The sequence below is a fragment of the Cupressus sempervirens genome, chromosome 7 (assembly GCF_028749045.1).
Source record: "Cupressus sempervirens isolate cs-2001-9-10 chromosome 7, ASM2874904v1, whole genome shotgun sequence".
NCBI lineage: Eukaryota > Viridiplantae > Streptophyta > Pinopsida > Cupressales > Cupressaceae > Cupressus > Cupressus sempervirens.
The window spans coordinates 153,067,104-153,093,937 of record NC_143124.1 but is presented as its reverse complement, the minus strand read 5'-3'; the positions used below and the strand labels follow the sequence as shown (position 1 = coordinate 153,093,937).

The window sequence follows — 26,834 nt, the reverse complement described above, 5'->3', positions numbered from 1 at the left end:
ATGACCACTAAGTACTATATGCTATGAAATCTAGTATGGTAAGAACATCAAATCTAATCTAACATTTACAACTAAATATCAAGCAATACATACGATAAGACAAAAGGAACACTATGGAGGAAGGCAAACCAAGAATGGTAAGCTCTTCAAGTGTAACCTATGATAACTTTGATGTGCCCAACAATGATGAATGTATGCTCAAATGTGCTCAAGCTTCATGTGGTGGGTTTGTGATCAAACATGAAGATGGGTGAACGGTTCAACAATGAAGGTGTGGATGGATTTTGGCATGGTAAGGATGCAATAGCTATGATGTGGTGGCTAATGGGGCATTATAAGTTTGCATTAAAAGTTGATGATTTGTGAGAGTGGAGGGGTCTAATTTATAGGCTTAGGGGTAGTTAGATGGAGGGTCAAGATGCAAGGATGGGAGATTGGTGAGGAAGGGCTAGGATGCAATGAGACGGTAGCACATGGATTGTGCTTCTTCAAAGCTCTAGCCAAATGTCACAAGGGGATTGGATGATCAAAGTGGAGGGTCAAAGGGACTAACAAGGGAGGAGTGTGGAAGAGGGGTGTAAGAGGCTTTAAAGGGCTTTAAGGCATGTAAGAGCCATTAATACTCTTGGATAGGAATGTAAGAGGGTGAGGGAAGACTTTTGACTTTGGTTTGGGTTAGAAAGTCTAAACCCTTGCTTAAGGTTGTGCACATGTTTAGGAGGGCGATTAGGCTTACCTTACGAGGGGGTAACTAGGAGATAAGTGGTTTAGCATTGATGGGATGGGTTAGTTAGTTGGCTAAGTGAGGTCAATATGGGTGAATGGGTTGGTTTAGGGTTTTGAGATTTATTTATTAAATGTTTAATTTTAATAAATTAAGATGTGGGATTAAATTAAATAGATTTTTTACATTTATTTAATTTAATAGAGGAATAGGGATTTAATTGATAAATTGATTTTGGGTTATCATTTAATTTGATCAATTAGATTATAGTTAATTAAATGAATTTATTAATTAGGGGATGATGATTAATTAATTAAATATAAAATATTTAATCAATAATGTCCTAGAAGATGACTAAATAAGATTACCTAGTGGTGTAATTAGATTTAGGTGTTTACATTTTGCCCCTCTTTGACATAGTGTTGAGACAACACTATTTCAGAGAAGTTTGAACATAAATGAGATGAAGAAGATTTGTTTAAAGCAATAGAGTTGCCCCAGTCTTGAGTAGAAGAGGAGACACTGGGTTATATGATGCCCCTCAAGAAGACGATAGGGAGAGAAGACGAAGCTTGATGACTACTTGAAAAGGTACAAGAAGCTGGGGTGAGTAGGAAGATGCAAAATGATTGAAAGAGTGTTAAAATGGGGCTAGAATTTTCAAAAGAGCATGGATGGAGGAATTAGGGAAGCTAGAGGGGTCGAAGAGGGAAATAGGGCACCACAAGGAGTCTATAAGAGGGTCCAAAAGGGCCAGAAAGGAGTAATTACTTTCATATTGACATCAACATATTGTTTTTGGGAGCTCTTATTGGGATTATGTGATGGTTGTGCAAGGATGACCAGAGCACCAAGCAGATGTGGTATGGCAAGTGCGGGCACAACGGACACTAGATCAATTGGTAGGCACTAAAAACTTGGCTTTATGATTTTTTATGTTCATGTTATAACGTTCTCAAATTTTCAAAAAAGCGTTCTCGCAAGAACGGGTCTAGAGGGATCACTTTAGGGATCAGCAAGATCATGATCACGTGAAAGGGCAAAGGGTGAGGGGTAAACAAAATGGGTCAGAAGTCATTTTTGCAAGAATGCAAATTTGGCTCACAATTGTCACGAGAATGCAAACTTGCATTGTAGATTTAGCAAGAAAGCAATCTTGGATGTGAGAAAGCATTCACGTTAGCAAGATTGCAGTCCTGCAGGGAAGGGTGGTTTAGAGAGAGTCAATGCGAGAATGGGTTAGGATTGATAGGATAAGCAAAAGGGTAAGGCGCGATCCCATTGAAAATCAAGCAGTGGGAATGCTAGGGTAAAGATGGGTTCGCGGGAGTGCAGGTAAAGGGTAAGTTATTGAGTTGGTGGGAATGAGAAAAGGGGGGGATGAAACATAGGCAGAAATATTTAAAGGATAGTAGATCTGACATCGTGTTGTGCTATGGATGCAGTGGTCATTGGATGTTTTGATATCATGAGAGTGACGTGTTGCGTTGCTGCATGCTAGGGAGCAATTCACACCAGCAAACTAGGCAAGGATTGACATAATTGGGCTAGGATACCAAGCCAAACTACCCCACACATGGACATACATGGCTATGGTGATAGCATTGTGCAAGCGTTGGCACAGTAAGACCAAAACATTTCATCTACTAATAGGTGAGATGATAGTGACTTTGGAGGATGTCTACAGGATGTTCCGGCTACTAGTACACGAGACGCTAGTGATGGTAGCTAGGGTGTCATAGGAGAGAGGATTGTACAATGACTATTGGGACCCAGAGGCAAGGTTCATATCCAAAGGGGTCAGTTCACCCTAGATGAGCATTTGGATCAGGTGATCATAGATCGACAAATTTATTTCTATGTATGCAGGTTAGTGTTGGGGTATATTGCCCCAAACACAAGTGGTACAGGTGTTACTTTGGCATTGAATCGTACGGTCATTTGGATTGTAGATGAGGGAGTCTTGGTAGCATGGGGATCTTTGATGTTGGTTGAGCTATATTAGGACATTCATCAAATTATATACCATAGAGGATGCCACCAAGGGAAGAATGTGGGCTTCCCAACCCTACTGAAGCTGTGGGTATGGGAGCACATAGCAGCATTCAGGCTAATTGGGTGAAGAGATAGGCAACCAAAGGAGCCTACGGTATATAGTTGGGGTGATCCTCTCACCTACCATCACACAAAGGAGGCAGACTACTGGTGAGTCTAGTTAGATGAGATGTCAACAATGATATAGAGGTCATTTATGGGCCTAGCATCATTAGTAGAGGAGAGTTAGCAGTTGTTGTATACCATATCACCATGCTTTATTTTTGGGTGGTGGGAGTATATAACCGAGTAGTATTGGCTAGATAGGGTGTTGCAACAGTTCAGATTTCCGCAAGTTGTGTTGGGAGACACAATCTGGTACTAGAGGGTGACTAGAGAGTTAGTGACATTATTTGGGCCACCTCTTCAATGAGAGGAGTGATCTGGCTCCATAGGAATTGGACAGGTTTGGTGGGGTGGTAGATGTGGGATTCGTGTAGGAGTACAAGGATCACTTTCAGTGCCTTAGGTTGGTAGGTTGGACATAGCTCACAAGGGTGGTAATGGTGGTAGGGGAGATCGCCTGAGCAGTGAGGAGAGGGTGGTACAAGGCAAGGGGTTTGAGACAATGAGCCAAGGTCGCAGTATAGGGAGAGCTACCCCAGAGGAGGAAGCAAAGAGAGGGAGAGGATGAGAGAGGACAAGAGGAGGGAAGGCAAGAAGAGAGAGGGTCGTAGGAAAAGGTGAGACCACAGGCGAAGGGTGGACAAGGGGCTTGGTGGCCAGTTGCTAAAGGAGGAGGAGGAGGATCATCCTCAAAAGAAGGGGATGATGAAGGGTAAGCGGCGAGGTATGCATCCCTACAGAAGGCACATGATATCATGAGGTAGCTACTACGAGATACTCAGGCAAAGAGGGACCAGCTTAGAGTTGAGTAGGATTAGTTCTAACATGAGCAAGATGTGGCTTAGGGATAGGTAGATTGAGATGTGATTGAGTTGGGGACCTTGTCGTTGGAGTCGGGATGGTTGGAGGTGAGATTGGAGGTGATGGAGGGGGGGAGAGGGAGAGGGGGAGGGTGGACACTATCCAAGAGGATAGAGATAGTTTGGTGGTGGAGGTGGCCATGTTGAGAGCACAGATGGTAGTTGGGGGGGGGGGGGGGGGGGGGGGGGGGGGGTGTTTGGAGGAGCTGAGGCAGCTAAGGGAGGAGGTGGAGGATCTATGGGAGAGGGTAGGATTCTATAGGGGGAGTTAACATGCAACAGTGTTAGCAGACCAGATAGAGCATTATAGATAACCGACATGGGCGGACACAACTAGCATGCACACAAGCATACAGGGTGGGGGAGAGAGTGGATGAAGGATTGGGGGCTCACAAAGGATGGGTGGGTTGTAGTTGACAAAACAGAGTCACAGGTCTAGCCAGAGCCAAGGGCAGGAGAGGGGGATAGGTGGGAGGAGAGATGAGGTGGAGAGTTCGGGGACTAGAGGAGGGATGATGAGGCCACCACCTCCACCAACAGTAGTGGCAAATGCAAGGAGAGATCTATATGAGTCTCAGGGAAAGGAGGCAATGGATGAGGACACAAACAAGCAATGACATGTTGCAGTTTTGATGATGTATAGTGTTTTTGATGTATTTTGAGATGTAGTTGTATGGGCACAAACCCAGGTGTATTTGGATGGATTATATGTACTATATGGACATGAGGCTAGACTATGATGAACATTTTTATTCTTTCAAGGATGGGTGATGCATTGTTGACTCTTTGAGGATATGGTAGATATATGAACATTCTTTGGGGTGGGATATGGTGTAATGAATGTTGTGCCTTATGGTTTGTTTATTGTGCTATATATTTTAATGAGATGTATCTAGATATGGTTATGACTGGACTAACATGTGGTTAATGCAAGATGTGACATGGTAGATGATACACATGTTTTTGTTGACATGGTGGTGTAGGATGTGATAGGGTAGATGATTTATATGTATGGTTGTACTGACATTTTTGATGCAAGATGAGAGATATATCATGGTACGAACATGTTTGATGTAGGATGTGATGTTTTGTTTATGATTTATATGAGATGTATGAAATGGTAATGTGAAGAATTAATCTAAAACTATGATGATGTAAAATCAATCTAACACTATGATGATGAAAAGTGAATCTAAACTATGATGATGTAAACTGAATCTAAACTATGATGATGTAAACTGAATCTAAAACTATGATGATGTAAAATGAATCTAAAACTATGATGATGGAAAATGAATCTAAAATTATGATGATGTAAAATGAATCTAAAACTATGATAATGGAAAAGGATAAAAATGAACCTAACATGATGATGATGGAAAAGGATTAAAATGAACCTAAAACTATGATGATGGAAAAGGATAAAAATAAACTTAAAACAATGATAATGGAAATGGATAAAAATGAACCTAAAACAATGACAATGGAAATGGATAAAAATGAACCTAAAACTATGATGATGGAAAAGGATAAAAATGATCCTAAAACTATGATGATGGAAAAGGATAAAAATTAACCTAAAACTATGATAATGGAAATAGATAAAAATGAACCTAAAAATATGGTAATGGAAAGGATAAAAATGAAAAATATCATGACAATGAGGAGAGAGAGATGAGTGGACATGACATGAAATGGAAGTAGGAGGATAGGGAAATGCATGTGGATGTAGGAGGACAAATAGGATGGATTTGTAGCATATCACTAATCGACCATAGACTTGATTTGGGAGGGGGGGATAATGTACACAACCTTGGAATGTAGATGTTTATAGGAAAGCTATGGAGGGAGGATAGGTGTGGGGGTAGTAGAGAGAGAAATGGGGATAGGTGTTGGATTGGACCCATGTGTTGGAATGGGGAGATGAGAATAAGTAGACTAGGGATGCTTGGGTAATAGGAATTGTGAGAGAGGTAGGATGAATTAAGATGGTGAGATAGGAACATGTAGGATTAGTAGTATGGATGGTGGGGAAAAGTGAGATGAGGGAGATTTTCTAGAAAAAGAGATGAAATGTGGGGGGGAGGGGGGGCGTAAATTATGTTTTAATCTTCTTACCAAGAACATCAAGGCCTATACCCCAATATTACATAAGAATGACGCGAATAAGCATGCATAGATTGCCCTAGCATCACACATGAGTCCCAGAGGAATAAGAGTGGAAATGATATTGGGTAATCTAGAAGAAAATGATATTTCCCAATTGCACCATGTGATCCTAAATGAGCACATGTTTGGAACATGCAAGAGTCACATCTGACTGAATCACAAGTAGAAAAGGACGCTATCAAAACCTTGCTCTCTAATTGCCCCATTCATAGTGTTCCATGATATAAAAGATCATCGTGACCTTGAGGAGGAAATAACCAATTTTCTTGGAAAAAGATACTTCAAGAACTAACAAATAAAAATTCAATATCAAAAGAAAGGATAAGTCCATGAAAAGTAACCTTTTGCAAAAGAGATCGATAAGACTGGATACTGATAGTCCAAGATCAGACATGAGAAAGGACACATCCTATAAGAATCTATATGTCTAGTATATGGGACTATGACAAATTTGGAAACTATAACCTTCTTAGGACAACTCTTTGATGACAAGGGATTTTGCTACAGGCTTCAAAGAATGACCTATACTAGAGAGGATTGGAAAAGAGGATATATTACAAATAGACTAAGATATGTTCCAGGGTTTTTGTACAAAGGCAAAAAGGAAAGTGCCAGAGGTATATTTACAACAGAAAAAAGCTCAGGATGAGGAGGTAGCATGAATGATCTAATATAGTACATAGTTGTGATAGTTATAAGTGGTATGATACACAAATATGGTACAAGAGAGGAGCTATGTGCAATATGATGATACATGTGATTGATACATATGGAACATGAAATACAAGTTACGATTTATGTGATATGATACATGGATATGATACATGTGGAAAGAATCATGGTATAATACACTACTTTGTTTTGATGTCCAAGCTTAGGGATGGGGATAGTGATAGTGATAGTGAGGTAATGGGATCATTGGAACACCTTGGGGAAATGGGAGGATGGCCGATCAGATATATGAGGAGATGGTGATGATAGGTGTAGATCAATGATAGATAATGGGAAGGCTAAGTACAATGGTGCCTATCTGCTAGATTTTCACCAAGATACCTATCCAAGGTGCTTGAATTACCAAGTTTTCACCATTGGATGCTTATTTTTCTTCACTATTTTCTTTTCCTTTAGAAACATACACTAAGGAGCTTAGGCATAGAACTTCTTGAGGTGAATAATGTTTGCGGTATCATTTAGTAGTTCAACTTCAAGTGCGGATAGTTGATATGCTCTTGAGCCAAATTTGCAGTGACAACATAAGGACCAAGCCATGTGGGCTCAAACTTACCCTTCTTTTCTAGGTCAGTTTGGACTTTCATATTTTCTTTTAGGACCATATCACCTTCTTGAAACTGTCATGGGAGAAACTTTTTTGTTGAAGTTGCACTCGAGGAAATTTTGATAGACTATGAGGTGGTCATAAGCCAATTGTCATTTTTCATCAAGTAGATCTAGCTATGTGAGTCTCACTACTCTATAGTCTTCATCTCATATTTTTCATTGCAAAGATATGTGCAAGGATGGGAGTTCAACTTCAATAGGTAAGACTACTTCGGCACCATAGACCAAGGATATGGAGTTGTGCCTGTGGATGTACGGAATGAGGTGCGGTAAGCCCATAGGGCGAGGTTGATTTGTAAATGTCAATCATGACCAGAATCATTAACAACTTTCTTGAGGATTTTAATTAGGATTTTGTTAGTTGCCTCTGCCTGACCAATATCTTGTGGGAAGTAGGGGATGGAAAAATGGTGATGAATGTTGAGGGAGGTGAACAACTCTTCTACATTAAGGTTTTCAAAATTACCTCCATGGTTTGTAAAAATGGTAGCAAAGATGTTGAAATGACATATAATGTGATAAAGGATTATCTTTGATACTTGAACTCTAGTGGCAGTGACAAGCGAGACTTCTTCAACCCACTTAGTGAAGTGATCTATTGTTTTGATTATCCATTTGTGACCTTCTGAAGAGAGAGGTACAATAACACGTACAAGGTTGAACCCCCAGCATGGAAAGAACCATGGTGGTGCAATAGGTTGAAGATTTTGAGCTGGAGCTCATATTAGATTTGCATGTTCCTGACAAGTTAGAAACCTTTTGACAAAGTCACAAGCATCATGTTCTAAAGTGGGCCAATAATATCTAGCTCTCAGTATTTGTTTAGCTAGGACTACACAACTCGTGTGAGCACCACAAAGTCTGACATGTACCTCTTTGAGAGCCATGGCAGCCTCATTTTGGTCTAAACACTATGAGAGGGTATCATGGTAACCTCGACAATATAGGGTATTAGCTATGATGTTGTAGTGGGATGCTCTGCAAATAAGGTTTTGGCATTTGGTCCATGTGAGATGGGGAGATATGATACCAATTAGTAGATAAGCATGGATTTTGTGATACCACAAGGATTGGAGACCAACCAAGATGCATACTCGTATTGATTCATTGTTCTCATAAGCAAGCTTGTGTTGCTTCTCAACTAAGAATTCATACTATGTAGCTTCTTGAGGGATTTCCAAGAGTGAACCAATAGTAGCCATGGAATCTATAGATTTATTTTATAATCTAGGCACTTGTGTGAAGTGGATCTGAGTGAAACATTTATTCAACCAATTCTTTGTAAGGTTGGAGTTTGTCATCCTTTTTCTAGTATTCATCCAAGACCTATTTGACAATCAGTTGGGAGTCTCTAGAGGCCTATAGCTCTATGATGTTCCACACGACTGTTATTTTGAGCCCTACAACAAGAGCTTCATACTCTGCTATGTTGCTTGTAGATGGAAATTGTAATTTGAAACACTTAGGAATCTAGTCACCTTGAGGGGTAACCAATAGTATTCCTACTTTAGATCCATGGGAAGTATAAGATCCATCAAAATATAGTCTCCATGATGGTTTCACATTGATCATACAAAGGTGTTCATCTGGAAATTCCATACCCAGAGGATGATTATCAGGAAATTCCATAACTAGAGGATGATTATCTACTAGAGGGGCATCAACCAAGTGATCTACTATATCTTGTCTTTTGATTACCTTTCTGTCAACATATTGGATGTTGAAGTCACTAAGAAGCATAACCCACTTTTCCAGATGGCCTGTTAGTGTTGTGTGTGACAACACATATTTCAGAGGATTGATCTTGGAGACAAGTTACACAATATGGCTAAACATGTAGTGGTGAAGCTTTTGAGTGGCAAAGACCACAACTAAACAAGATTTTTTCATAGGTGTGTAGTTAAGCTCATAACCAACAAGGGTGCGGCTGATGTGGTAACTAACCCTTTCTTTTCCTTTGTCATCAAGTTGTGCTAGAAGTGCACCTAGTGTTGTTGGGGTAGTTGTGATGTATAATATTGATGGTCTTCCAAAAATTTGTGGAACTAGGATGGGAGGATTAGCCAAGTATTGTTTGATCTATGCAAAGCTGTGATGACAAATAGTATCCCATCTGAAATTTTGATCCTTTTTGAGAAAATGGGTTAACAACTGACATTTATCAATGAGTTGTGAGATGAATCTTCTGACTGATTGCAACTTGCCTTGAAGAGAGTGAAGTTGTCATAATGTCTTTGGAGGAGGCTTTTCCATGATAGATTTGACCTTTTGGTTGTTGATCTCAATGTCACATCATGATACAATGAAGCCCAGAAACTTTCTAGATGTGATGTCAAAAACACATTTTTTGGGGTTGAGCATGAGATGATACTTGGCCAATCAATCAAATATTTCCTCAAGGTGAGACAAGTGATCAAGGGCATTTGATTTGACTAAGATGTCATCAACATAATCCTCAAGGGTTTTATGGATGAGGTCATGGAAGATGACCGTCATAGCTCATTGATAGGTTGCTCCAGTATTATTCAACCCAAAGGACATCATGTTGTAACAAATTGTTCCCCAAGAAGTGGTAAATGTTGCTTTGTGTTGATATGCTTTTGCTATCTGAATCTAATTGTATCCAAAGACACCATCCATGGGAGACAAAAGCTTGTGGCCTATGGTGAGATCAACAATCATGTCTATATTTGGAAAAGAGAAATCATCCTTAGGACAAGCTTTATTGAGATCTTAGAAATTTGTGCAAATTCAAATATCAACAAAGGGCTCAGTGACAGATACCATGTTAGATATCTAATCTAAATAATGAATCAAGTGAATGATCTTTTTATCTAGAATTTTTTTTAACTCCACTTTGACCAGTACATCAACTTTGGGATGCATCTTTTAGAATTTTTTCTTCACAGGTTTAATTCCTAGATCTATAACCAAGTGATGCACCACTAACATAGGATCTAGTCCTAGCATGTCTTGATAAGATCATGCAAAGTGGTCGATATTTTATCAAAGCACCTCAATGAGAATATCCACTTGTTCATGGGGAAAAGTTGTGGAAATGTAGGTGATCCTTGATATCTCTATTAGACTAATGTTGACCAGTTTAGTGTCCTCGATTAGGATTGATGATATTGCAGGCATGTGATCTTGTGGGGAAAGGATGAAATCTCCATCCTCAAGTGCCTCTGAAAAAATTTCCCCCTTTGGATACTTCCTTTATTTTTATTTCATTTTTTGGATGATCCAATGGTCCTCTAGGAGGGTTTTCACCAAAGGATCCTTTTGCTTTTCTTTTTTTCTCTTTGTTTTCTTTCATTTGATCATTTTTGTGACTAGAGATTTCATCTCCCCAAATTATCCTTAGGGTCTAGTTTGTAGACATAAGTTGACAATGGTGGTGGCTTTTTGTGTGGTGTCTTAGCTCCCATGAATCTAAGGAGTACATAGTCCATAGAGAACTTATCAACATGAATAACACTTGGTTGGTCCCAATCAATGAGTTCTAGATGAGTGAGGGAGAGGTCTATAAGGGTAATTGGATAGTTGACAGAGCATAGAGGCTTCTAAGATAAGTTCTCAAGTTGAATATTTTTATAGGATTTCTTTTCAACTTCCTCAGGGATGTCTTCAACCTCAAAGAGATTGTTCTGGATATTTAAAAAGGCATGATCATCTTTTGTGGTGCCACTAAATGCGGGGAGTTCATATCTAAGACCTTTCTTTTTCTCTTCTTTGTATGCTTCTACATATTTTTTGATGCCAGACTCTTCATGGCCCAGGCCACCTCCTTAATAGTCCCACTATTATGTAGCAATGTGATGTGAATGTGGGTATTTTTGTTTGAATTAGTTAAGGAGCTCTTTACCCTTTGGAGGTGGTGCTCTATATAGCTATATACTAATATTAGGGGTGTCTTCCTCTCCACTGAGGGTCCCATTTGAAATAAATGTGGTGGGTCCAAGTTGTCTGAGCTAAGGAGTCATGTCTAATTTGGGCCCCTGACAGAACAGGGGCCCTAAGTATGTGGATCAAGTAGTAGAGCACCAATAGGAAAGGAGACTATATTCTCCACAACCTTGGTAGTTGATCTAAACTGTGGAAAGAGTTGAGGCTAGTATGGTATTTGGACTATGGCAACAACTGGAGGAGCTAGCCATGGTGTGACCAATCTCAATTTTGGGACAATGGTTGTCATATGAGGTGCCCATCGCATTCAATAAGAAAAAGATTCAAGATCAATGTGAATGGCTATCTCAGTGCCATTATGTGGAAATTTGATGTACTAATGATATGTGGAGGGAATGACTTCATAGCATGAATCCATGGTCAATCAAGGAGGATGTTGAAGGGTAGGTTAATATCAACTACATGACAGATTATTTCCTGAGTGGCAGGACCAACTCTGATGGGTAACAAGATAGTTCCTTTGATGGTTCACTCCAAGTTATCATAGGCTTTGATAGTGATGACCTCGTTTATAATATCTTCCTTAGTGTACCCTGCTTGTTTGATAAATTTTAAAGTAAAGAGATTTAAGGCCAATCAATTATCTATCATGACCATTTTGATAGTAAAATTAAAAAACCATGACAACTATGCAGAGTGGAAGGATATGATCTAGCTCAACAATAAGGATTTCAGAAGCTTTGAAGGATAATGTACATGAGGCGGAGAGATGGCCTACCAAAATTTGGAATTTGGTGGCATTGGTATAAGTGGGAACACAAGACTCATGAAAGGCACTATCAAGGATTTCTTTGTAAAGGGGACTAGTGTGCAGAAGGTCTAGAATGGAAATTTGGGTTGGTGTGTTCCCAAGGTGTTCCAAGATATTATATTGTGTGCCTGATGGGGTGGGTGTAGATGGTCCATCTATGTTGAGTCACGTCCTTTTGGTGGTAACCACACATTGGTTATTAGGGCCTTTGGTATTGATGACATTTACAAAAAGTTCTATCTAAGATATGCAACCAATTAGATTTCTATAGTCTAAGTAGGCCAAGGTATAATTCTATGGTTTATTGCAGTTATCATCTTGTTTGGTTTGATCATTTTTTGGTTTGTTGGCATTGTTAGAGGTGATATCATTCATAGGGGTTTTGCCCACATTTTTTTGTGTGGAGGAAATGTATTTTGATATATCAATACTCCTACATTGGGGGAAGTTTGTGCCTCCACTGTAATTTCCTTTTGATTGATGAGATCTTGCACATAATCTTGAGTTGCATACACTTGAGGATGGGGTGCTCTTTAATGAGGTGAAATTTGTAGAACTCATTTTCCTTATACAAGGATGCCCTCGATTGATGGTTTTCTAATGGTTAAGTCTATGGATGTCAGATAAGATTGTTTTTAGTCAACTTTTCAAATGATGACATCAAGTGGTTCACCCAAAATGGTGTATAATCAAGATTATCTCTGGACTTGTGGCCTTGACCCAACTGTGATGGTAATGGTGTTAGTCTGTTTTGGAGGATTTGGTGATTGTGTGTTGTTTTGAGTGTGTTGTGATGGAGGTTGCCAGTATGATTGTTGGTATACACTCTGTTGATAGGGGGGTTGTTGTCGTGGTGGCATTTTTTGATAAGGACCATTAGGCACACTTGGCATGACTCTCACCACATAAACCTGTTGTGTATCAATGGCACCACCAGTGACTATGTTTTTGTTTTTGTTCCAATAGTGTATTTTGTCATTATATTTCCCTCTATCATTGTCATGGTTTGACCATCTTTAATGAGTCCTTTCTCAAGGCCCATGCCCTTTTCTTTGATGTCTTTGTATGTTTGTAATAAATGTGTAACCATGTGGTGTGCAAGGCTAGGATGTGTATTATTAATGAACATCTTGACAAGGTGGCATTCGAGTACGGTGCATGAAATTTGAGTTGTGAGAATTTGCCACTGCTATAAGTAATCTATGAGGATTTCCCCTCCTTTTTTTTTGGTATGAACTAGATCTACTATAGATAATGTAGTATCAACTAAGTGAGCATATCGGGTCACAAAGGCTTCCAAAAGATCTTGGGAAAGGTTCTAATTGTGCCCTGGGGTATGTGACAGAACTATTCAAGAGTGGGGCTTCCTAAACTTTTAGGAAAAAGCCACATGAGGAATACACCATGGTAAGGTACTTCTTGGAAATGCATATAAAACTCTTTTACATGTGTGACAGGATATTCTTTCCCCCTAAATTTATCAATTTATGGGATTTCAAAGTGTTTAGGGAAGGGCATCATTGTTATAGTTTTGTCAAATGGATATGGACTGCCATTTTCAAACTTGAAGGTTTTGGACTTGTTTCCATCCTTGAGTGCTTGTAGGGAACTCTTCATTTCTTCCCACTTAGGGTTGATAGGAGTTATTGTTGGTGTCCCCAATCTCGATGCCCCCGATAAAGAGTATGTATCTGATTGTGTTGGTGAAGGTAGGAGGCTTTGGTTTGTATACTATGGTGGATGAAATGTGGTTTATGATACTACTAGGATGAGAGATATGGGTTGTTAGAATGGTGGTAGGACATACTGTTATTCTTTCTGGATGTAGCTTTGATAGGGCGATTGTTGTAGCAAAGGGTAAGTGAAAGATTGTTGTCCAGTCAGAGGATTTTGTATGGGAGTTTGAACATGGGATGATTGTAGTGGGATTTTTTGGAAGGGTGGAGGTGGTGGATATAGTGGTGCTATAGTTTGGGATTGAGTGTTTGGTTGAGGTGGAAACTAGGAGGTGTATGGAGCCAAATAGTTAATATCAGGTGATGCGCCTATCATTGGCACTGACTAGTGTGGTATGGTTTGGTTGCTTCTTAGAGGTGGCATGGAAAAATAATTCATGATGGTTGGTGTGGGGTTAATGGAGGATGGTGGTGGTGATTGGGAATTGGGCATGAATGGATTACTAGTAAAAAGCTTTGTAGGTGGTCCTTGTGGTGGTGTAAAATTCCAAGGGCCTAGCAAAAAAGAGGCGGTGGTGTTATGATTGGTAACAAATGGATTCCTACTAATGGTGGGAGGGATAAAAGGTGGATTGCTAGACCCTAAGGAGGGAATCCCTATGGTATAATGAGATGTTGATTGGTTGTGCTGCTGAGAAGGATAAACCATGGTGCTGGTAGATGTGTATGAAGTGGAATGGGAAGTTGAGGTGAGGAGGATGTAGCACTACTGAATGGGATAAAAGTAGATTGCAAAATTTGAGTAGTGATGGTGAAGGTGTGTGTAGATGCAGATGGTGTAGTAGCACTATGTTGGGGTGTGGTGTGGACTAATGATTATACAATGGTAGGTTGATAACTTTGCAGAATGGGAGCACCAAGCTGGGTTGACAATATATTTGGATCTGTGGGTTCTGGTTGTGTTGATTGATATCCTCTATTTGGTAAACAAAGTGGGTCATTAGGATTAGATGGAGTGATAGGTGGTGGTAGTCTGACATAAGGAGGGAGAGAATAACTAGGGCCAAAGGCACACCCAACTATCTAAACCGCCCTGTAAGAGTTAACACAGGGGAAACACAACACAAAGAAGCGAACACTTTATAGATTCTTCAAATGATCAAACTACATGCCCAGCAATAAGGCCTTGTAGGTTATAGCCAAATACAAAATACACTTCTCAGATCCAGGATCATACATAAATTCACATTTCCAGGCACATATCCTTCTTCTTCAAAACTCTCTAATTCCTACCACTCTAATCTACCTAAAACTCAATCCTAGACCTCATTAAATACTTGTGTGGCCATAGGTTAGCCTATCACAAAACTAAATCTTACATTAAATGCATGCATAGCCACAAGTCAGCTCACATCAGATATTAGCTACCTATAATAAAATTAAATATAAGCAAGGTCAGCCCAAACTAGAACCAAACATAGATAACTCAACAAACAAAGACTTCACAAAACACTAGCACTTAGAAAATACATAAGCTCGGCGACCAAAGGATCACTTGACAATCAAAGACCACTCAACAATCACACAAACTCGACAACCAAAGGATCACTCAGCAACCAAAGACCACTCGATAACCAAAGGATCACTTGGCAACCAAAGATCACTCGACAGTAACTATGAACTCTACATCCACCAAATGTTTGGCATCCACTGGAAACTCGACAATGATAGTGGCACTCGGTAATAACTAAAACCTGGTAGCAACTAACAGAAAGAAAAAAAGTGTAGGCCTATAAGGAGACCTGAGATTCTCTTGCATTAGACAACTAGGGTTTGAAGAAATGATTCTTCTAAATCATGCAAGTGTCACAACCTGAGATGAGTCCAACTCAGATTGAGAATTCCATGTAGCATCTTCAATTGGTCTATTCTTCCACTTCACTAGATACTCATAGTAATATTTTCCTCTTGTGCTCTTACCAACTCTATGATCCAATATTTATTCAACTTCTTCAATATGCTTTTGAGGATAATCATCTGATACAACAACTTCATCATTTGACTCGTGATACTTATATAAATTAGTAACATTGAATATAGGTGATATATCCATGTCATTAGGTAACTCAACTTCATAAGCATTACCACTATCAAACTTCTTCAAGATCTTAGAAGGTCCAAATTTCTTCAACTTCAGCTTACTGTATGTTTCAACAAGAAATCTTCCTTTCTTCAAATGAACAATCACCTCATCACCAACTTGAAAAATATGACGTCTTCTAAACTTATCAGCATTCTCCTTATACTTCTGATTACTTTGTTTCAACCTCAAATTCACTTCCTTTTGCAAAGACTCCATAAAATCAGCAAATGCTTCCTCTGCAACACTTCTCTTTTCTTCACCAACAACATCACTCAAATCTGATACTTCTCTAGGTTGAATTACAGTAACAATCTCAAAAGGTGTCTTCCCTATACTTCTATTCATAGAATTATTATATGCAAATTCATCTTGTGTGAATACCATCTCTCAATCACTTGGTTTGTCTCCAACTAAACATCTCAGAAAATTACCCAAGCTTCTATTCACAACCTCTGTCTATCCATCTATTTGTGGGTGAAATGTAGAACTAAACTTCAACTCAGTACCCATCTTCTTCCACAAAGTCTTCCAAAAATAACCAACAAACTTATTGTCTCTATTAGAAATAATACTTCTTGGTAGTCCATGCAATCTCACAATCTCTTTTAAAAAAAGTTCAGCAACATACTCAACATCTAATGTCTTCTTACATGGTATGAAATGAGACATTTTAGAAAAACTATCCACAACAACAAATATAGAATAATACCCCTTTATTGTTTTAGGAAATCCAAAAACAAAATCCATACTCATGTCACTCCAAGGTTTCTTAGGAACAACAGTAGATGTATACAAACTAGTATTCTGACTTACTCCTTTTGCAACTTGACAAACTCCACAACTCTTCACAAATTTTTGAACATCCTTATATATTTGTGGCCAATAATACTTATTCTTCAGCAAACTCAATGTCTTATCAATTCCAAAATGTCCAACCAATCTACCACTATGCTTTTCCTTGATCAAATTGACTCTCATAGAACTTCTAGGGATACACAATTGAATACATTTAAACAACATACCTTCTTGAATGAAATGCTCATCATATTTACTTATGCGATCTGGTGCTCTACACTTTCTCCATGCCTTAAAAAAATCAAGGTCAATTTCATATAACTCTATCATGTCTTCAAAACCAAGAACTTCAACTTTCATTTTAGTCAATAATGAACATCTTCTACTCAATGCATCAACAACTATGTTAGTAACTCCACTCTTATTTTTTATAACAAATGTAAAACTTTGTAAGTACTCAACCCACTTTATATGTCTTTGATTCAATTTATGTTGACTTCCCCAGTACTGTAAAGCTTTATGATCAATATATAACATGAACTCCTTAGGAATCAAATAATGTCTCCACTTCTTCAATGCTTGAACAATAGCATAAAACTCTTGATGATACATAGAATACTTCCTTTTAGCATCATTCAACTTTTCACTAAAGAAAAAAATAGGTTTACCATCTTGACTCAATACAACTCATATTGCACTACCACTTGCATCACATTCAACTTGAAATACCTTATTGAAATCAGGTAAAGCCAATAAATGTAACTCAACAACCTTTTTGATTTAGAGTCTCAAAATTGTTATCAGCTCCATGTGTCCACTTAAATTCCTTTCTATCTCCTCTCATTGTCTCAGTCATAGCATTACAAATATAACTGAAATTCCTTATAAACTTTCTGTAGAAACTAACCAAACCATGACATGGTCTCACCTCACCCACATTCTCAATTGTTGGCCATTCCAAAATTGCTTTAACCTTCTTAGGATCCATCTTCAAACCATCAGCTAAAATCACAAATCCCAAATACACAATCTCCTCTTGAATAAAAGAATACTTTTTCAAATTAATCAGCAACTTCTCCTCTTTTAACTGCTGCATTACTTGTCTAACATGCTCAAGGTGTTCTTCCTTGGTCTTACTGAATATCATAATATCATCCAAATAAAAAATCGCAAACTTACCCATGAATCTTTTCAAAACTTCATTCATCAACCTCATGAAAGTGCTAGGTGCATTAGTCAAACCAAAAGGCATAACCAACCATTCATACAAACCATCTTTTGTCTTGAAAGCAGTTTTCCACTCATCACCTTCTCTGATTCTGATCTAATGATAACCACTCTTCAAATCAATCTTTGTAAAATACTTTGTTCCACTCAAACAATCCATTATATCATCCATCCTCAGCATAGGAAACCTATATTTTACTGTGATCTTGTTAATAGCTCTAGAATCAGTACACATTCTCCATTCTTCATTCTTTTTAGGTGCTAATAAAATAGGTACAACACATGGACTCAAGCTTTATCTGATCAAACCTTTCTCCAACAACTCATGCACTTGTCTATTAAGTTCTTCATTCTCTGTAGGTGTCAATCTATATGGTGCTTTGTTCGGAAAACTAGCTCCAGGAATTAGATCTATACAATGACTTATACTTTTCATTGGAAGTAAACCATCAGGAATATCCTCTATAGCAATCCCTTTATACTCATTCAACAATTCTACAATTTCTTCTAGTACTTGGTCAATACTACTAGCTGTCACTTGGCCATTACTACCAAAACTTAATCCTCTAGGAATTATAGCAAAACAAACTTGGTTCCTTTTCATTTCTTTTTCAAAAAATTTCTCGTTGACCATGCAAACTTTTACTGCAGTACAATTAACCTCATCTGGACCTTCAATCAAAGGAAGCAATATTTGCTTCTTTCCAGTCACCCAAAGAGTATATTGATTCAATCTTCCATCATGTATAGAATATCCATCATATTGCCAAAGTCTACCCAACAAAATATGACAACAATCAATAGGCATAATATCACATAAAACTTCATCAAAGTAATGTCGAATCATGAACTTCACAAGGCATTGCTCACTTACCAATATCTTATGCTCATCTTTGATCCATGAAACATGATAGGGTTTAGGATGCTTTAGCCTCTGTAGTTGCAACTTTGTAACCAACTCTTCTAATGCCAAATTTGTAGAACTTCCATTGTCAATGATTACCTTACAACATTTTCCATGCATCTTACATCTGGTCTTGAAAAGACTTCTTCTTAAAATAGGTTCCTCATCACTTCCCTTATTACATAAGATTCTTCTCACCATCAAATTTTCACTAGCCTGAGGTCCACTTGGTGAACCCTCATCATCTCCTTGAGTCACATCATTTTTGTTACCTTGCCCACTTTTAGAGTATCTACATTCAAAGGATCTATGCCCTTCTTTACCACACCTGAGACAATTACCATGAAAACCACCTCTAGCATAAGAATTACCTCTTCCTCAGTAAGAATTACCACTTTTCCATTCAGTCTTGTTTCTGTCATCACTTTTCCATTTAGATTTTCCCTTATCTTGTACAAAATTGTCAGATTTGCCACCTTCACTATAAGATCTACCTCTACTTCTCTAGAATCTACCACCTCTACCTCTTTTTCTTTTTTCATGCTTCTTTGTCAAGATCTCCTCATCTTTCAAGGCATATTGGTATGCTTTTTCCACACTCTAATTTCACAAAACTTATTTCATCTTGAATTCCAGATCTCGATCCATTAGATACCTTGCAATCTTCTCAACATCATCATCTACATGTCCAAATCTGATGTCTAATCTATAGAATTCCTCAATATACTTTTTCACAGTCATGTCTCTTTGTCTCAAATTTTGCATCTTTCTTAGCAAGCTAACTTGGTAATTAGTAGGAAGGAATTTGTTCTTCACTTTGTTTACCATCTTCACCCAAATTTTGATCTTCTCCTTTCCTCTCCTTTGTCTATCAGTTTGCAAATGCTCCCACCATAGTGAGGCATGTCCTTTCAACCTAGTAACTACAATCTTCACCTTCCTATTATCAGAAGTGTTTTCATACTCAAAAAACTTTTCCATTTCAGAGATCCAATCCAACACAGCATTGGTATTGAACTTTCCATCATAAGGAACAACTTCTACAACAGCCTTTGAATTTTCCCTAGACAACACTCTCAACAACTTTATCAGGTTCTTCTTCAAGTTCTGGATTAGGGTTTGGTGCTACTGCTTTATCATCACTTATATCATCAAGATGTGCTTCTTTCCTTTGGGTTGTCTCTACAGCATCTAATCTAGAATTTTTCTTATTGTATCTAATATTGCATTATCAACATTTCCTCTGCCATGAACCATCTTTACAAATCAAGTTCCTATAAGATCATAACCCTCTACAAGTTATAGGTCAAATTCGTAGATCTGGAACCTACAACCAAATTTACTTAGGGTTCTACATGATCCAATCACCACAAGGACGAACCTCAAGCTCTGATACCACCCGACATAAAGAGGGATGAATTAACTAGGGCTAAAGGCACACCCAACTATCCAAACCACCCTGCAAGAGTTAACACAATAGAAACACAACACAAAGAATAGTGACCAAAGGATGGAGAAGCAAACACTTTATAGATTCATCAAATGATCAACCTACATGCCTAGTAGTAAGGCCTTCTGGGTTACAACCAGATACAAAATACACTTCTCAGATCAACGATCATACATAAATTTGTACTTCCAAGCACATATCATTCTTCAAAACTCTATAATTCCTACCACTCCAATCTACCTAAAATTCAATCCTAGACCTCTTTAAATACTTGTGCAGCCATAGGTCAGCCTATCACAAAACTAAATCTTACATTAAATGCATGCACACGCACAAGTCATCTCACATCAGATATTAGCTACCTATAATGAAATTAAATACAAGAAAGGTTGGCCCAAACTGGAACTAGACACAAATAGCTTGGCAAATGAAGACTTCACAAAACACTAGCACTTGGCAAACACATGAGCTTGGTAATCAAAGGATCACTCAACAATCACATGAACTCAACAACCAAAGACCACTTGGCAACAACTATGAACTCGACATCCACTAAGAACTCAACAGCAACAGAAAACTGGTGCTTGGCAATAACTGAAACTCGGTAGACACTGACAGAAAGAACAAAAGTGCAAGATTATAAGGAGACTTAGGATGCTTTTGCATCATAGTCAACCAAAAAAAGGATGTTTAGGATTAGTTGTGTCAAAAGGTGGCGATCTTCCAAAGTCGATGGCACCAATGTTATCTCTTAAGAAGTTTTCCATGATGGTTTCCCTATTTTGATCTATGATGGCATTAACAATAGTTACATGCCTAGGTTGATTCATAAAGACCTCTATATCTAGTGAAGGGTCAAATTCATCTAGTTTCTATGGTGGTGGATCATGCATGATTGTAGATATTGGTAGATATGGCTATGCACTAGTTGAACTACCACTAAGACTAGGATCCATGATTTTCTTCTTCCTTTTATTCTTGGTGAGATGTATGGTAGGTGGCATGAAATGATGATGTTCCTAAGGATGAAGTGTAAGATGGTAGGACAATGAATGCAAGGATAGATGGGTACGTGATTTTATGAAAATACTCTAAGGATATAACAACTATAATGTAGGGATTTTCTAGGATGTATAAAGATGTATGATAGATGTGTCAGAAGGAGCTTATGTCTAATGGTATGATGCCTGTGAAACCTAAGGATGAGTGATGTAATGTCAAAGTAATAGAGAGGACATTATCTTTATGGGTAAGCTCAAGATATGATGGTAACATCAACTTTAAGGTAGACTTGTGACCTTTTAGAAGACAAATCAAGGTGATCAGGGACACACGTGATAAAGATATATTACCCTAAACAATGCTTAGTTAAGAGGTAACAAAGATAGTGTGATGGATTTAGGATGTAGGGTGGAAAAATTCTTGACCAAGTGACATCAAATTCTTAAGGATGATGGAGATTTAGGATTTTGATATATGATGTTTGATTTGGATGGGGTTGGATTCCTAAAGTATGACCTAAAGATGATGGATCTATAAAATGCCTAAGTAGGATTAAAAAACTATATGGAAACCTAAATCTATGATAGATGCATAATATATGATTTGATGAGTGCAAAGTGTGTGTGGAAGAAGTAGATCCTAATCAAAGTGGGTATAACTAGTATAGATGATAAGGCTTTGATTGATTCCACATCTTAGGGTTAAGTTTTGAATTTTTTGATCCCACTCGGTTTGTAGAGAAACTTCAACATATTCTTTCTCAATCTAATCTATTTTGGCAAGCTTTAGATTAGGTTTATTCTTTTTGTGTTCTGCTTCTATTTGTAGATGCTTAAAAACATCCCAAACGCTATATTGATTTATTTAATACTTCTTGTGACATTATAATTAATTATTTATAGAAAGATGAGTATAGAAGCCCTTCTTTGATGACAAGATACACTATCATCAATGAAGGAAGCTAGATCACGAAAGGCATGGACATGGAAGATAGATGATGAAGTCCCCAAATGAACTCCTTGAAGCTCCCTAATTGCACCTTGAATGAAAGAGATCTCCTCTCCAATGGCTTGCAAAAATGCATCAGTAGGTGTTTGATTGCTTGAATGTGTGGATGTATGCTTAGATGTTTGGATGAAAAATGAGGCAAATGGATGGGCTTATAAAGGACCAAGAATAAACTTCTCCTGCTAGCCGATCAACTAGACACAAAATTAATGCCTCAAATTAACCCTAACATAAGGCCCAAGAAGGGGACCCAAAAGTGGATCTCAATCAATGATGCATTGTGTCTTTGATTTCTAGGTATAGAAACCGTTGGATTCCCTTAGGGTCTTAGAATAGGTCCCAATTTTGGGAAATCGGGTGCAAATCTTGAGAAAACTCAATTTCGGTGTGGAAAAGAGATTTTGAGTGATTGAAGGAGGAAGGGAGGATCCAAGTGGATATGTTCTACCTCGAGCTGTGTGTCATGAAATAGGAATACTAAGGAGGATCTATTAGTCCTACCCTAATTCCTTCTAGGAGGAATAAAGAGAGATGTAGGGAAATGAGAGAATGCAAATTAAATGCAAGCTTAACATTAAATCTCACTAAATAGATATAAAGCATCATTAAATTAAAGTGTTTCCAATTTAAGATGGTACAATTTCAAAATTTGACAACATTATGAGATGTTAGGCAACATTTTGACATGCTTAGCTTGAGATAAAAATTTAGCATCAATGTTTCAAAAGCCCTTGAATTATTATTGCAAAACTCCACACAACCTGCCATCTCATACACATTGAAAAGTTGTTGACTTTTAGTTGAGCAAATGGTGAAACAAATAGCCTATTGGCCAAGTAAAATCTAATGAGTGCAAACCTTTCTATTTTTCATTTTGAGAAAGGTGCATGCAAACTTCTTTGTATGAAAAAAGTTGCCCAAATTTGAAATTACTTTAAACTAATTTTAAAAAGCCCTAATTTTATCTCACCATCGACCCTCGCAATCCTGGCTGGAACTGAAATTGCTGACATGACAATGTTTGATTGAGCGCTTACATCCATTTTCACAGGGCTGTTTGGCAGAGTACCGCACGTGTGGACTATTGTCAGTTAGGCAGAAATTTCCAGAGGATGATATAGAATCTTTTATAATAATAAAAGATTATGCATCTTTTTATTTCTCTGTTTCGAAAGATCGTCTAAACAAATATCATGGTCAGGGTTGCGAAAATCTGAAATTAGTCTTTAAATTAAAAGATAAGTCGTCATTTCACCTCACCGTCCAGCCAGTGAGTATAGCAGTGTTCGATTTTCCCAGTCAGCCAGCAATTAACGAACTTCTTCAGGGGATTTTCCTGTGTTTTCTTGAGCTGCTGCAGTCTTCAAACATACCATTCCCAAGTACATTGGCTTCAAAATGTATGTCACTGCTTCTTTTCAATCTCACTTTTATAAATGGGGGCTTAAGTTTTATCAGAAGCAACTTCTTGTTCCGTTACCCAATTTAAGTTTATCAATGTCAATGCATTCAGTTTCTTTAATAATTCCCAGCAGCGTCTCTATAATTATTCTTTACCAATTTCAACTTATGATTGCCAATTTGAGTTGCGGAAGCCTTCAAGCATATCCTTATGGAGCAATTCCGAGAACTGTTAAAGTGGCATCAAGTCTAAGCTCTAAAACGCAAGCCATTGCTTCTTTTATTAATAATAATTTCAATTATATATTTGGGCACTTCAGATTAATCAAAACCAATTTCATTTTTCATCACCCAATTCGAGTTTACCAATGCCATTGTATTCATCTTATTATTCCCAGCTGCATGTTTCATTACCCCTTTCAATTTTCCTTGCCAATTTCATTTTACATCATCCAGTTTAACGCTATTAATGCTCATTTCAGTTTTATCAAGGCCAATAATCATCTTCTGTGCTCATTGCAATTAATTCGGTGTTCATTTCAGATTCACCATTATTAACTTCATCTTTCATTACCCATTTCGATTTTAATACCGCCAATTTCACCTTCCTTAACCCACTGCAAACTTCATGTTTCTTTACCCATGTCAATTTTACCTTGCCAGCTTAATATTTATTAATCTTTCAATAATAAATTAGGCTTTCGCCAATGGGCCCTGTAGTTTTAGCAATGTTTTTGGTAGATTAGCACGGGCTTTCTGCTTATCAATAAACTTGGCAAATAGAAGTGATTTTTAACTGAAATTACCAAGTTCTTGGTAGATTAATTTTATCAGAGCGCATACATATTTTATTTACTTTTAAAAGCATTACATGCCAAAGATAAATGGTAATTTATAGAAAACCTATGTTTCAGAAGGTTATTGCAATTTAAAGCTGATTTCCAGAGTTTGTGTTTTATGATAATTTATGATCAGTTTTTATGAATGAGATAGGATCATTGACCCAATTCTCTGAGTTCAGGTTTTCATTCATTAGTTCCATCGAGGGAAACCTGGTGTTGTGTTTTCTGATTACATCTGTCGATAAATTGTTCTTTATCTTGATTTCTGTTTTATTGGTGTTGTCAGGATTGATCTGACAGAAAGTTCAAACATCTGAAATTAAAGAAAACTAAGATATTGCTGAAATAGAGAGAATGACAGCTTGAGACAGAGTGTACTAGAAATGGACAAATTCAGGTTCATTGAATATAGAAGGCTGGTAGTATTTACAATTTCTGTGGTCATCATAATGGCTGAAACCATCTCTTCTCACAGATATGGAAGACAAAAGACCGGAAGAGAATTGGGCCTTGATATAAAGGCGAAGGTAACTACTACAATGTCTAAGTTGGATGTTTTGAGGGGTCTGGACCTCAAGAAAGGTGACAGCCACGATGGGATAAGTAGTATTAAGCTGTATTTGGCCACTTTTGGCTATCTGCTGCATCAAAAACAGGAACAACATGCATGGGATGACTTGTTTGATGAACAGCTTGAAGAGGGTCTTCGCTTGTACCAGAATAACTTCAATCTCAGAGTCACAGGCTTCCTAGACCAAGAGACACTGGGTACCATGCGCATCCCCAGATGCAGCAGGGAAGATATACCTAATGAACTTCTAATGTTTTTCTTTAAAGCACCTTCTAAGGGCAGTATATGGAACCAAGAGCTCTGGAAACTCCCCATTGGAAATAATAAGTGGAAAAGTACCCATGATCTCACATATGCCATTTCCTCCACCATTGCCCGTGCAGAGTCAACCATTCTCTCCAAGGAGCACATCCGAAAGGCACTGACTTCTGCATTTGACAGCTGGGCAGCAGTGATTCCACTTAATTTTTCTGAAACAAATCAATTTGAGGAGGCAAATATAAAGATTGAGTTTGTGGCAGGTGACCACGGTGATGGAGTCCCATTCGACGGGCCAATTGCCTCAGTGGCACATGCATTTGGTCCGGAGGATGGCCGTTTACACTTTAATGTTGATGAGACTTGGACAACAAGTTGCCACATCACTCACCATCCCTCTGCAATTGATGTTCAGAGCACTGCTGTTCATGAGATTGGCCATGTCATTGGACTGGGTCATTCCAAAATTGAAGATTCTGTGATGTATCCCACTCTAGAGTCAGGATACATTAGGCACGCCCTCACTGAAGATGATATCCGTGCTGCCAGGGCTCTTTATGGAGCTCGAATATTCAATCACCAAGATCAAGGTAATGACCAACAGAAGGAAGACAAAATTCAGGATAGGCCCTCCCACATTCAGCTCCTTATTGTTGGATTGCTTATGCTAGCTGTTTGTCTCAGAATCATAAGTAGACGTCTACCCTACAGGTTATATTTGATTCCTTCTGTAAACACTCTCACCTTTTGAAAATTTTTGCAATATTAGTGGAATGATTTGACTGTAAATGTTTTGAGGACATCCAATTCTTTAATAGATTGCACTACTTCGAGTCTTTGTCAACTGGTGTGATTTGTTGTTTAGTTTTAGTGCATAATTTCAATATGCTTATGGTAATTTACAGCACTATATCCTTTGAGATTATTTCTCAGATTATCATTTTCAGGATCACATCTGGAATTAATTAATTTTTATCCATTTTTATAAGAACCTGGATATAACTGTTGTGCACTCTCGAAAATATCTGGGGTTTCGTAAGAGTTAAGATATCATATGAAAAATAACAAGTGCTGCTACTTGAATCATGGGTGGTTCTTTTGTGGAAATGATATGTTAATTCGAGAGTCATGCTGCAGGAATTCAACAGTAGAGGACAGGTAAGTTATAAACTTTAGTGTAGTTGCAAAAGATATTGTACGATGTTAGTGACTTTGGAAGACGTATAGTATCTTTTTATCTCTTATTGGTTTATACTACGTTTCTTAAGTTTCTTCCTTGTGATCATAATGCATAACTCCATAATGGTCATGAATGGGATCATGCAACCTTGATAGTATAAAGTCGTCCAGATTTTCCTTGGGTAACTAGCATTTAGTTTCTTAATTAAAATGCTTAATACTATTGTAATGATCACATATACTATGTTACCATTAGATCTCAGAGGAAGGAAACTTAGAAGGTGAGGAATTGGGGTGGGGTAGTAAGTGGAAGATGATCCTCTGGAATTATAAAAGAACTATATTAGCTGTGCTCATCACCTGAAGACTTATAGTGTTTCAATTGTTGGTGGTCAGGATTTTAAGATTGT

The 26,834-nt window shown here is 38.0% G+C and overlaps 1 protein-coding gene across 2 annotated transcripts in view; it reads left to right on the top strand.

Moving 5' to 3' along the window:
- The window catches only part of LOC149545976 (metalloendoproteinase 1-like), a 35,414-nt gene extending 9,331 nt beyond the window's left edge, over window positions 1-26,083 (top strand). Inside the window, exons 1-2 of one of the 2 annotated variants that reach the window (XM_089794520.1) lie at window positions 23,239-23,573; window positions 24,703-26,083. In XM_089794520.1, the coding sequence (XP_089650646.1) occupies window positions 24,800-25,996 (1,197 nt within the window). In that variant the 5' untranslated portion in view covers window positions 23,239-23,573; window positions 24,703-24,799 and the 3' untranslated portion in view covers window positions 25,997-26,083. Of the gene's footprint in view, window positions 1-23,238; window positions 23,574-24,702 lie in introns of those variants that run through there. The other variant, XM_089794522.1, reaches the window with a different exon arrangement.
- Window positions 26,084-26,834: the final 751 nt, after the last annotated feature.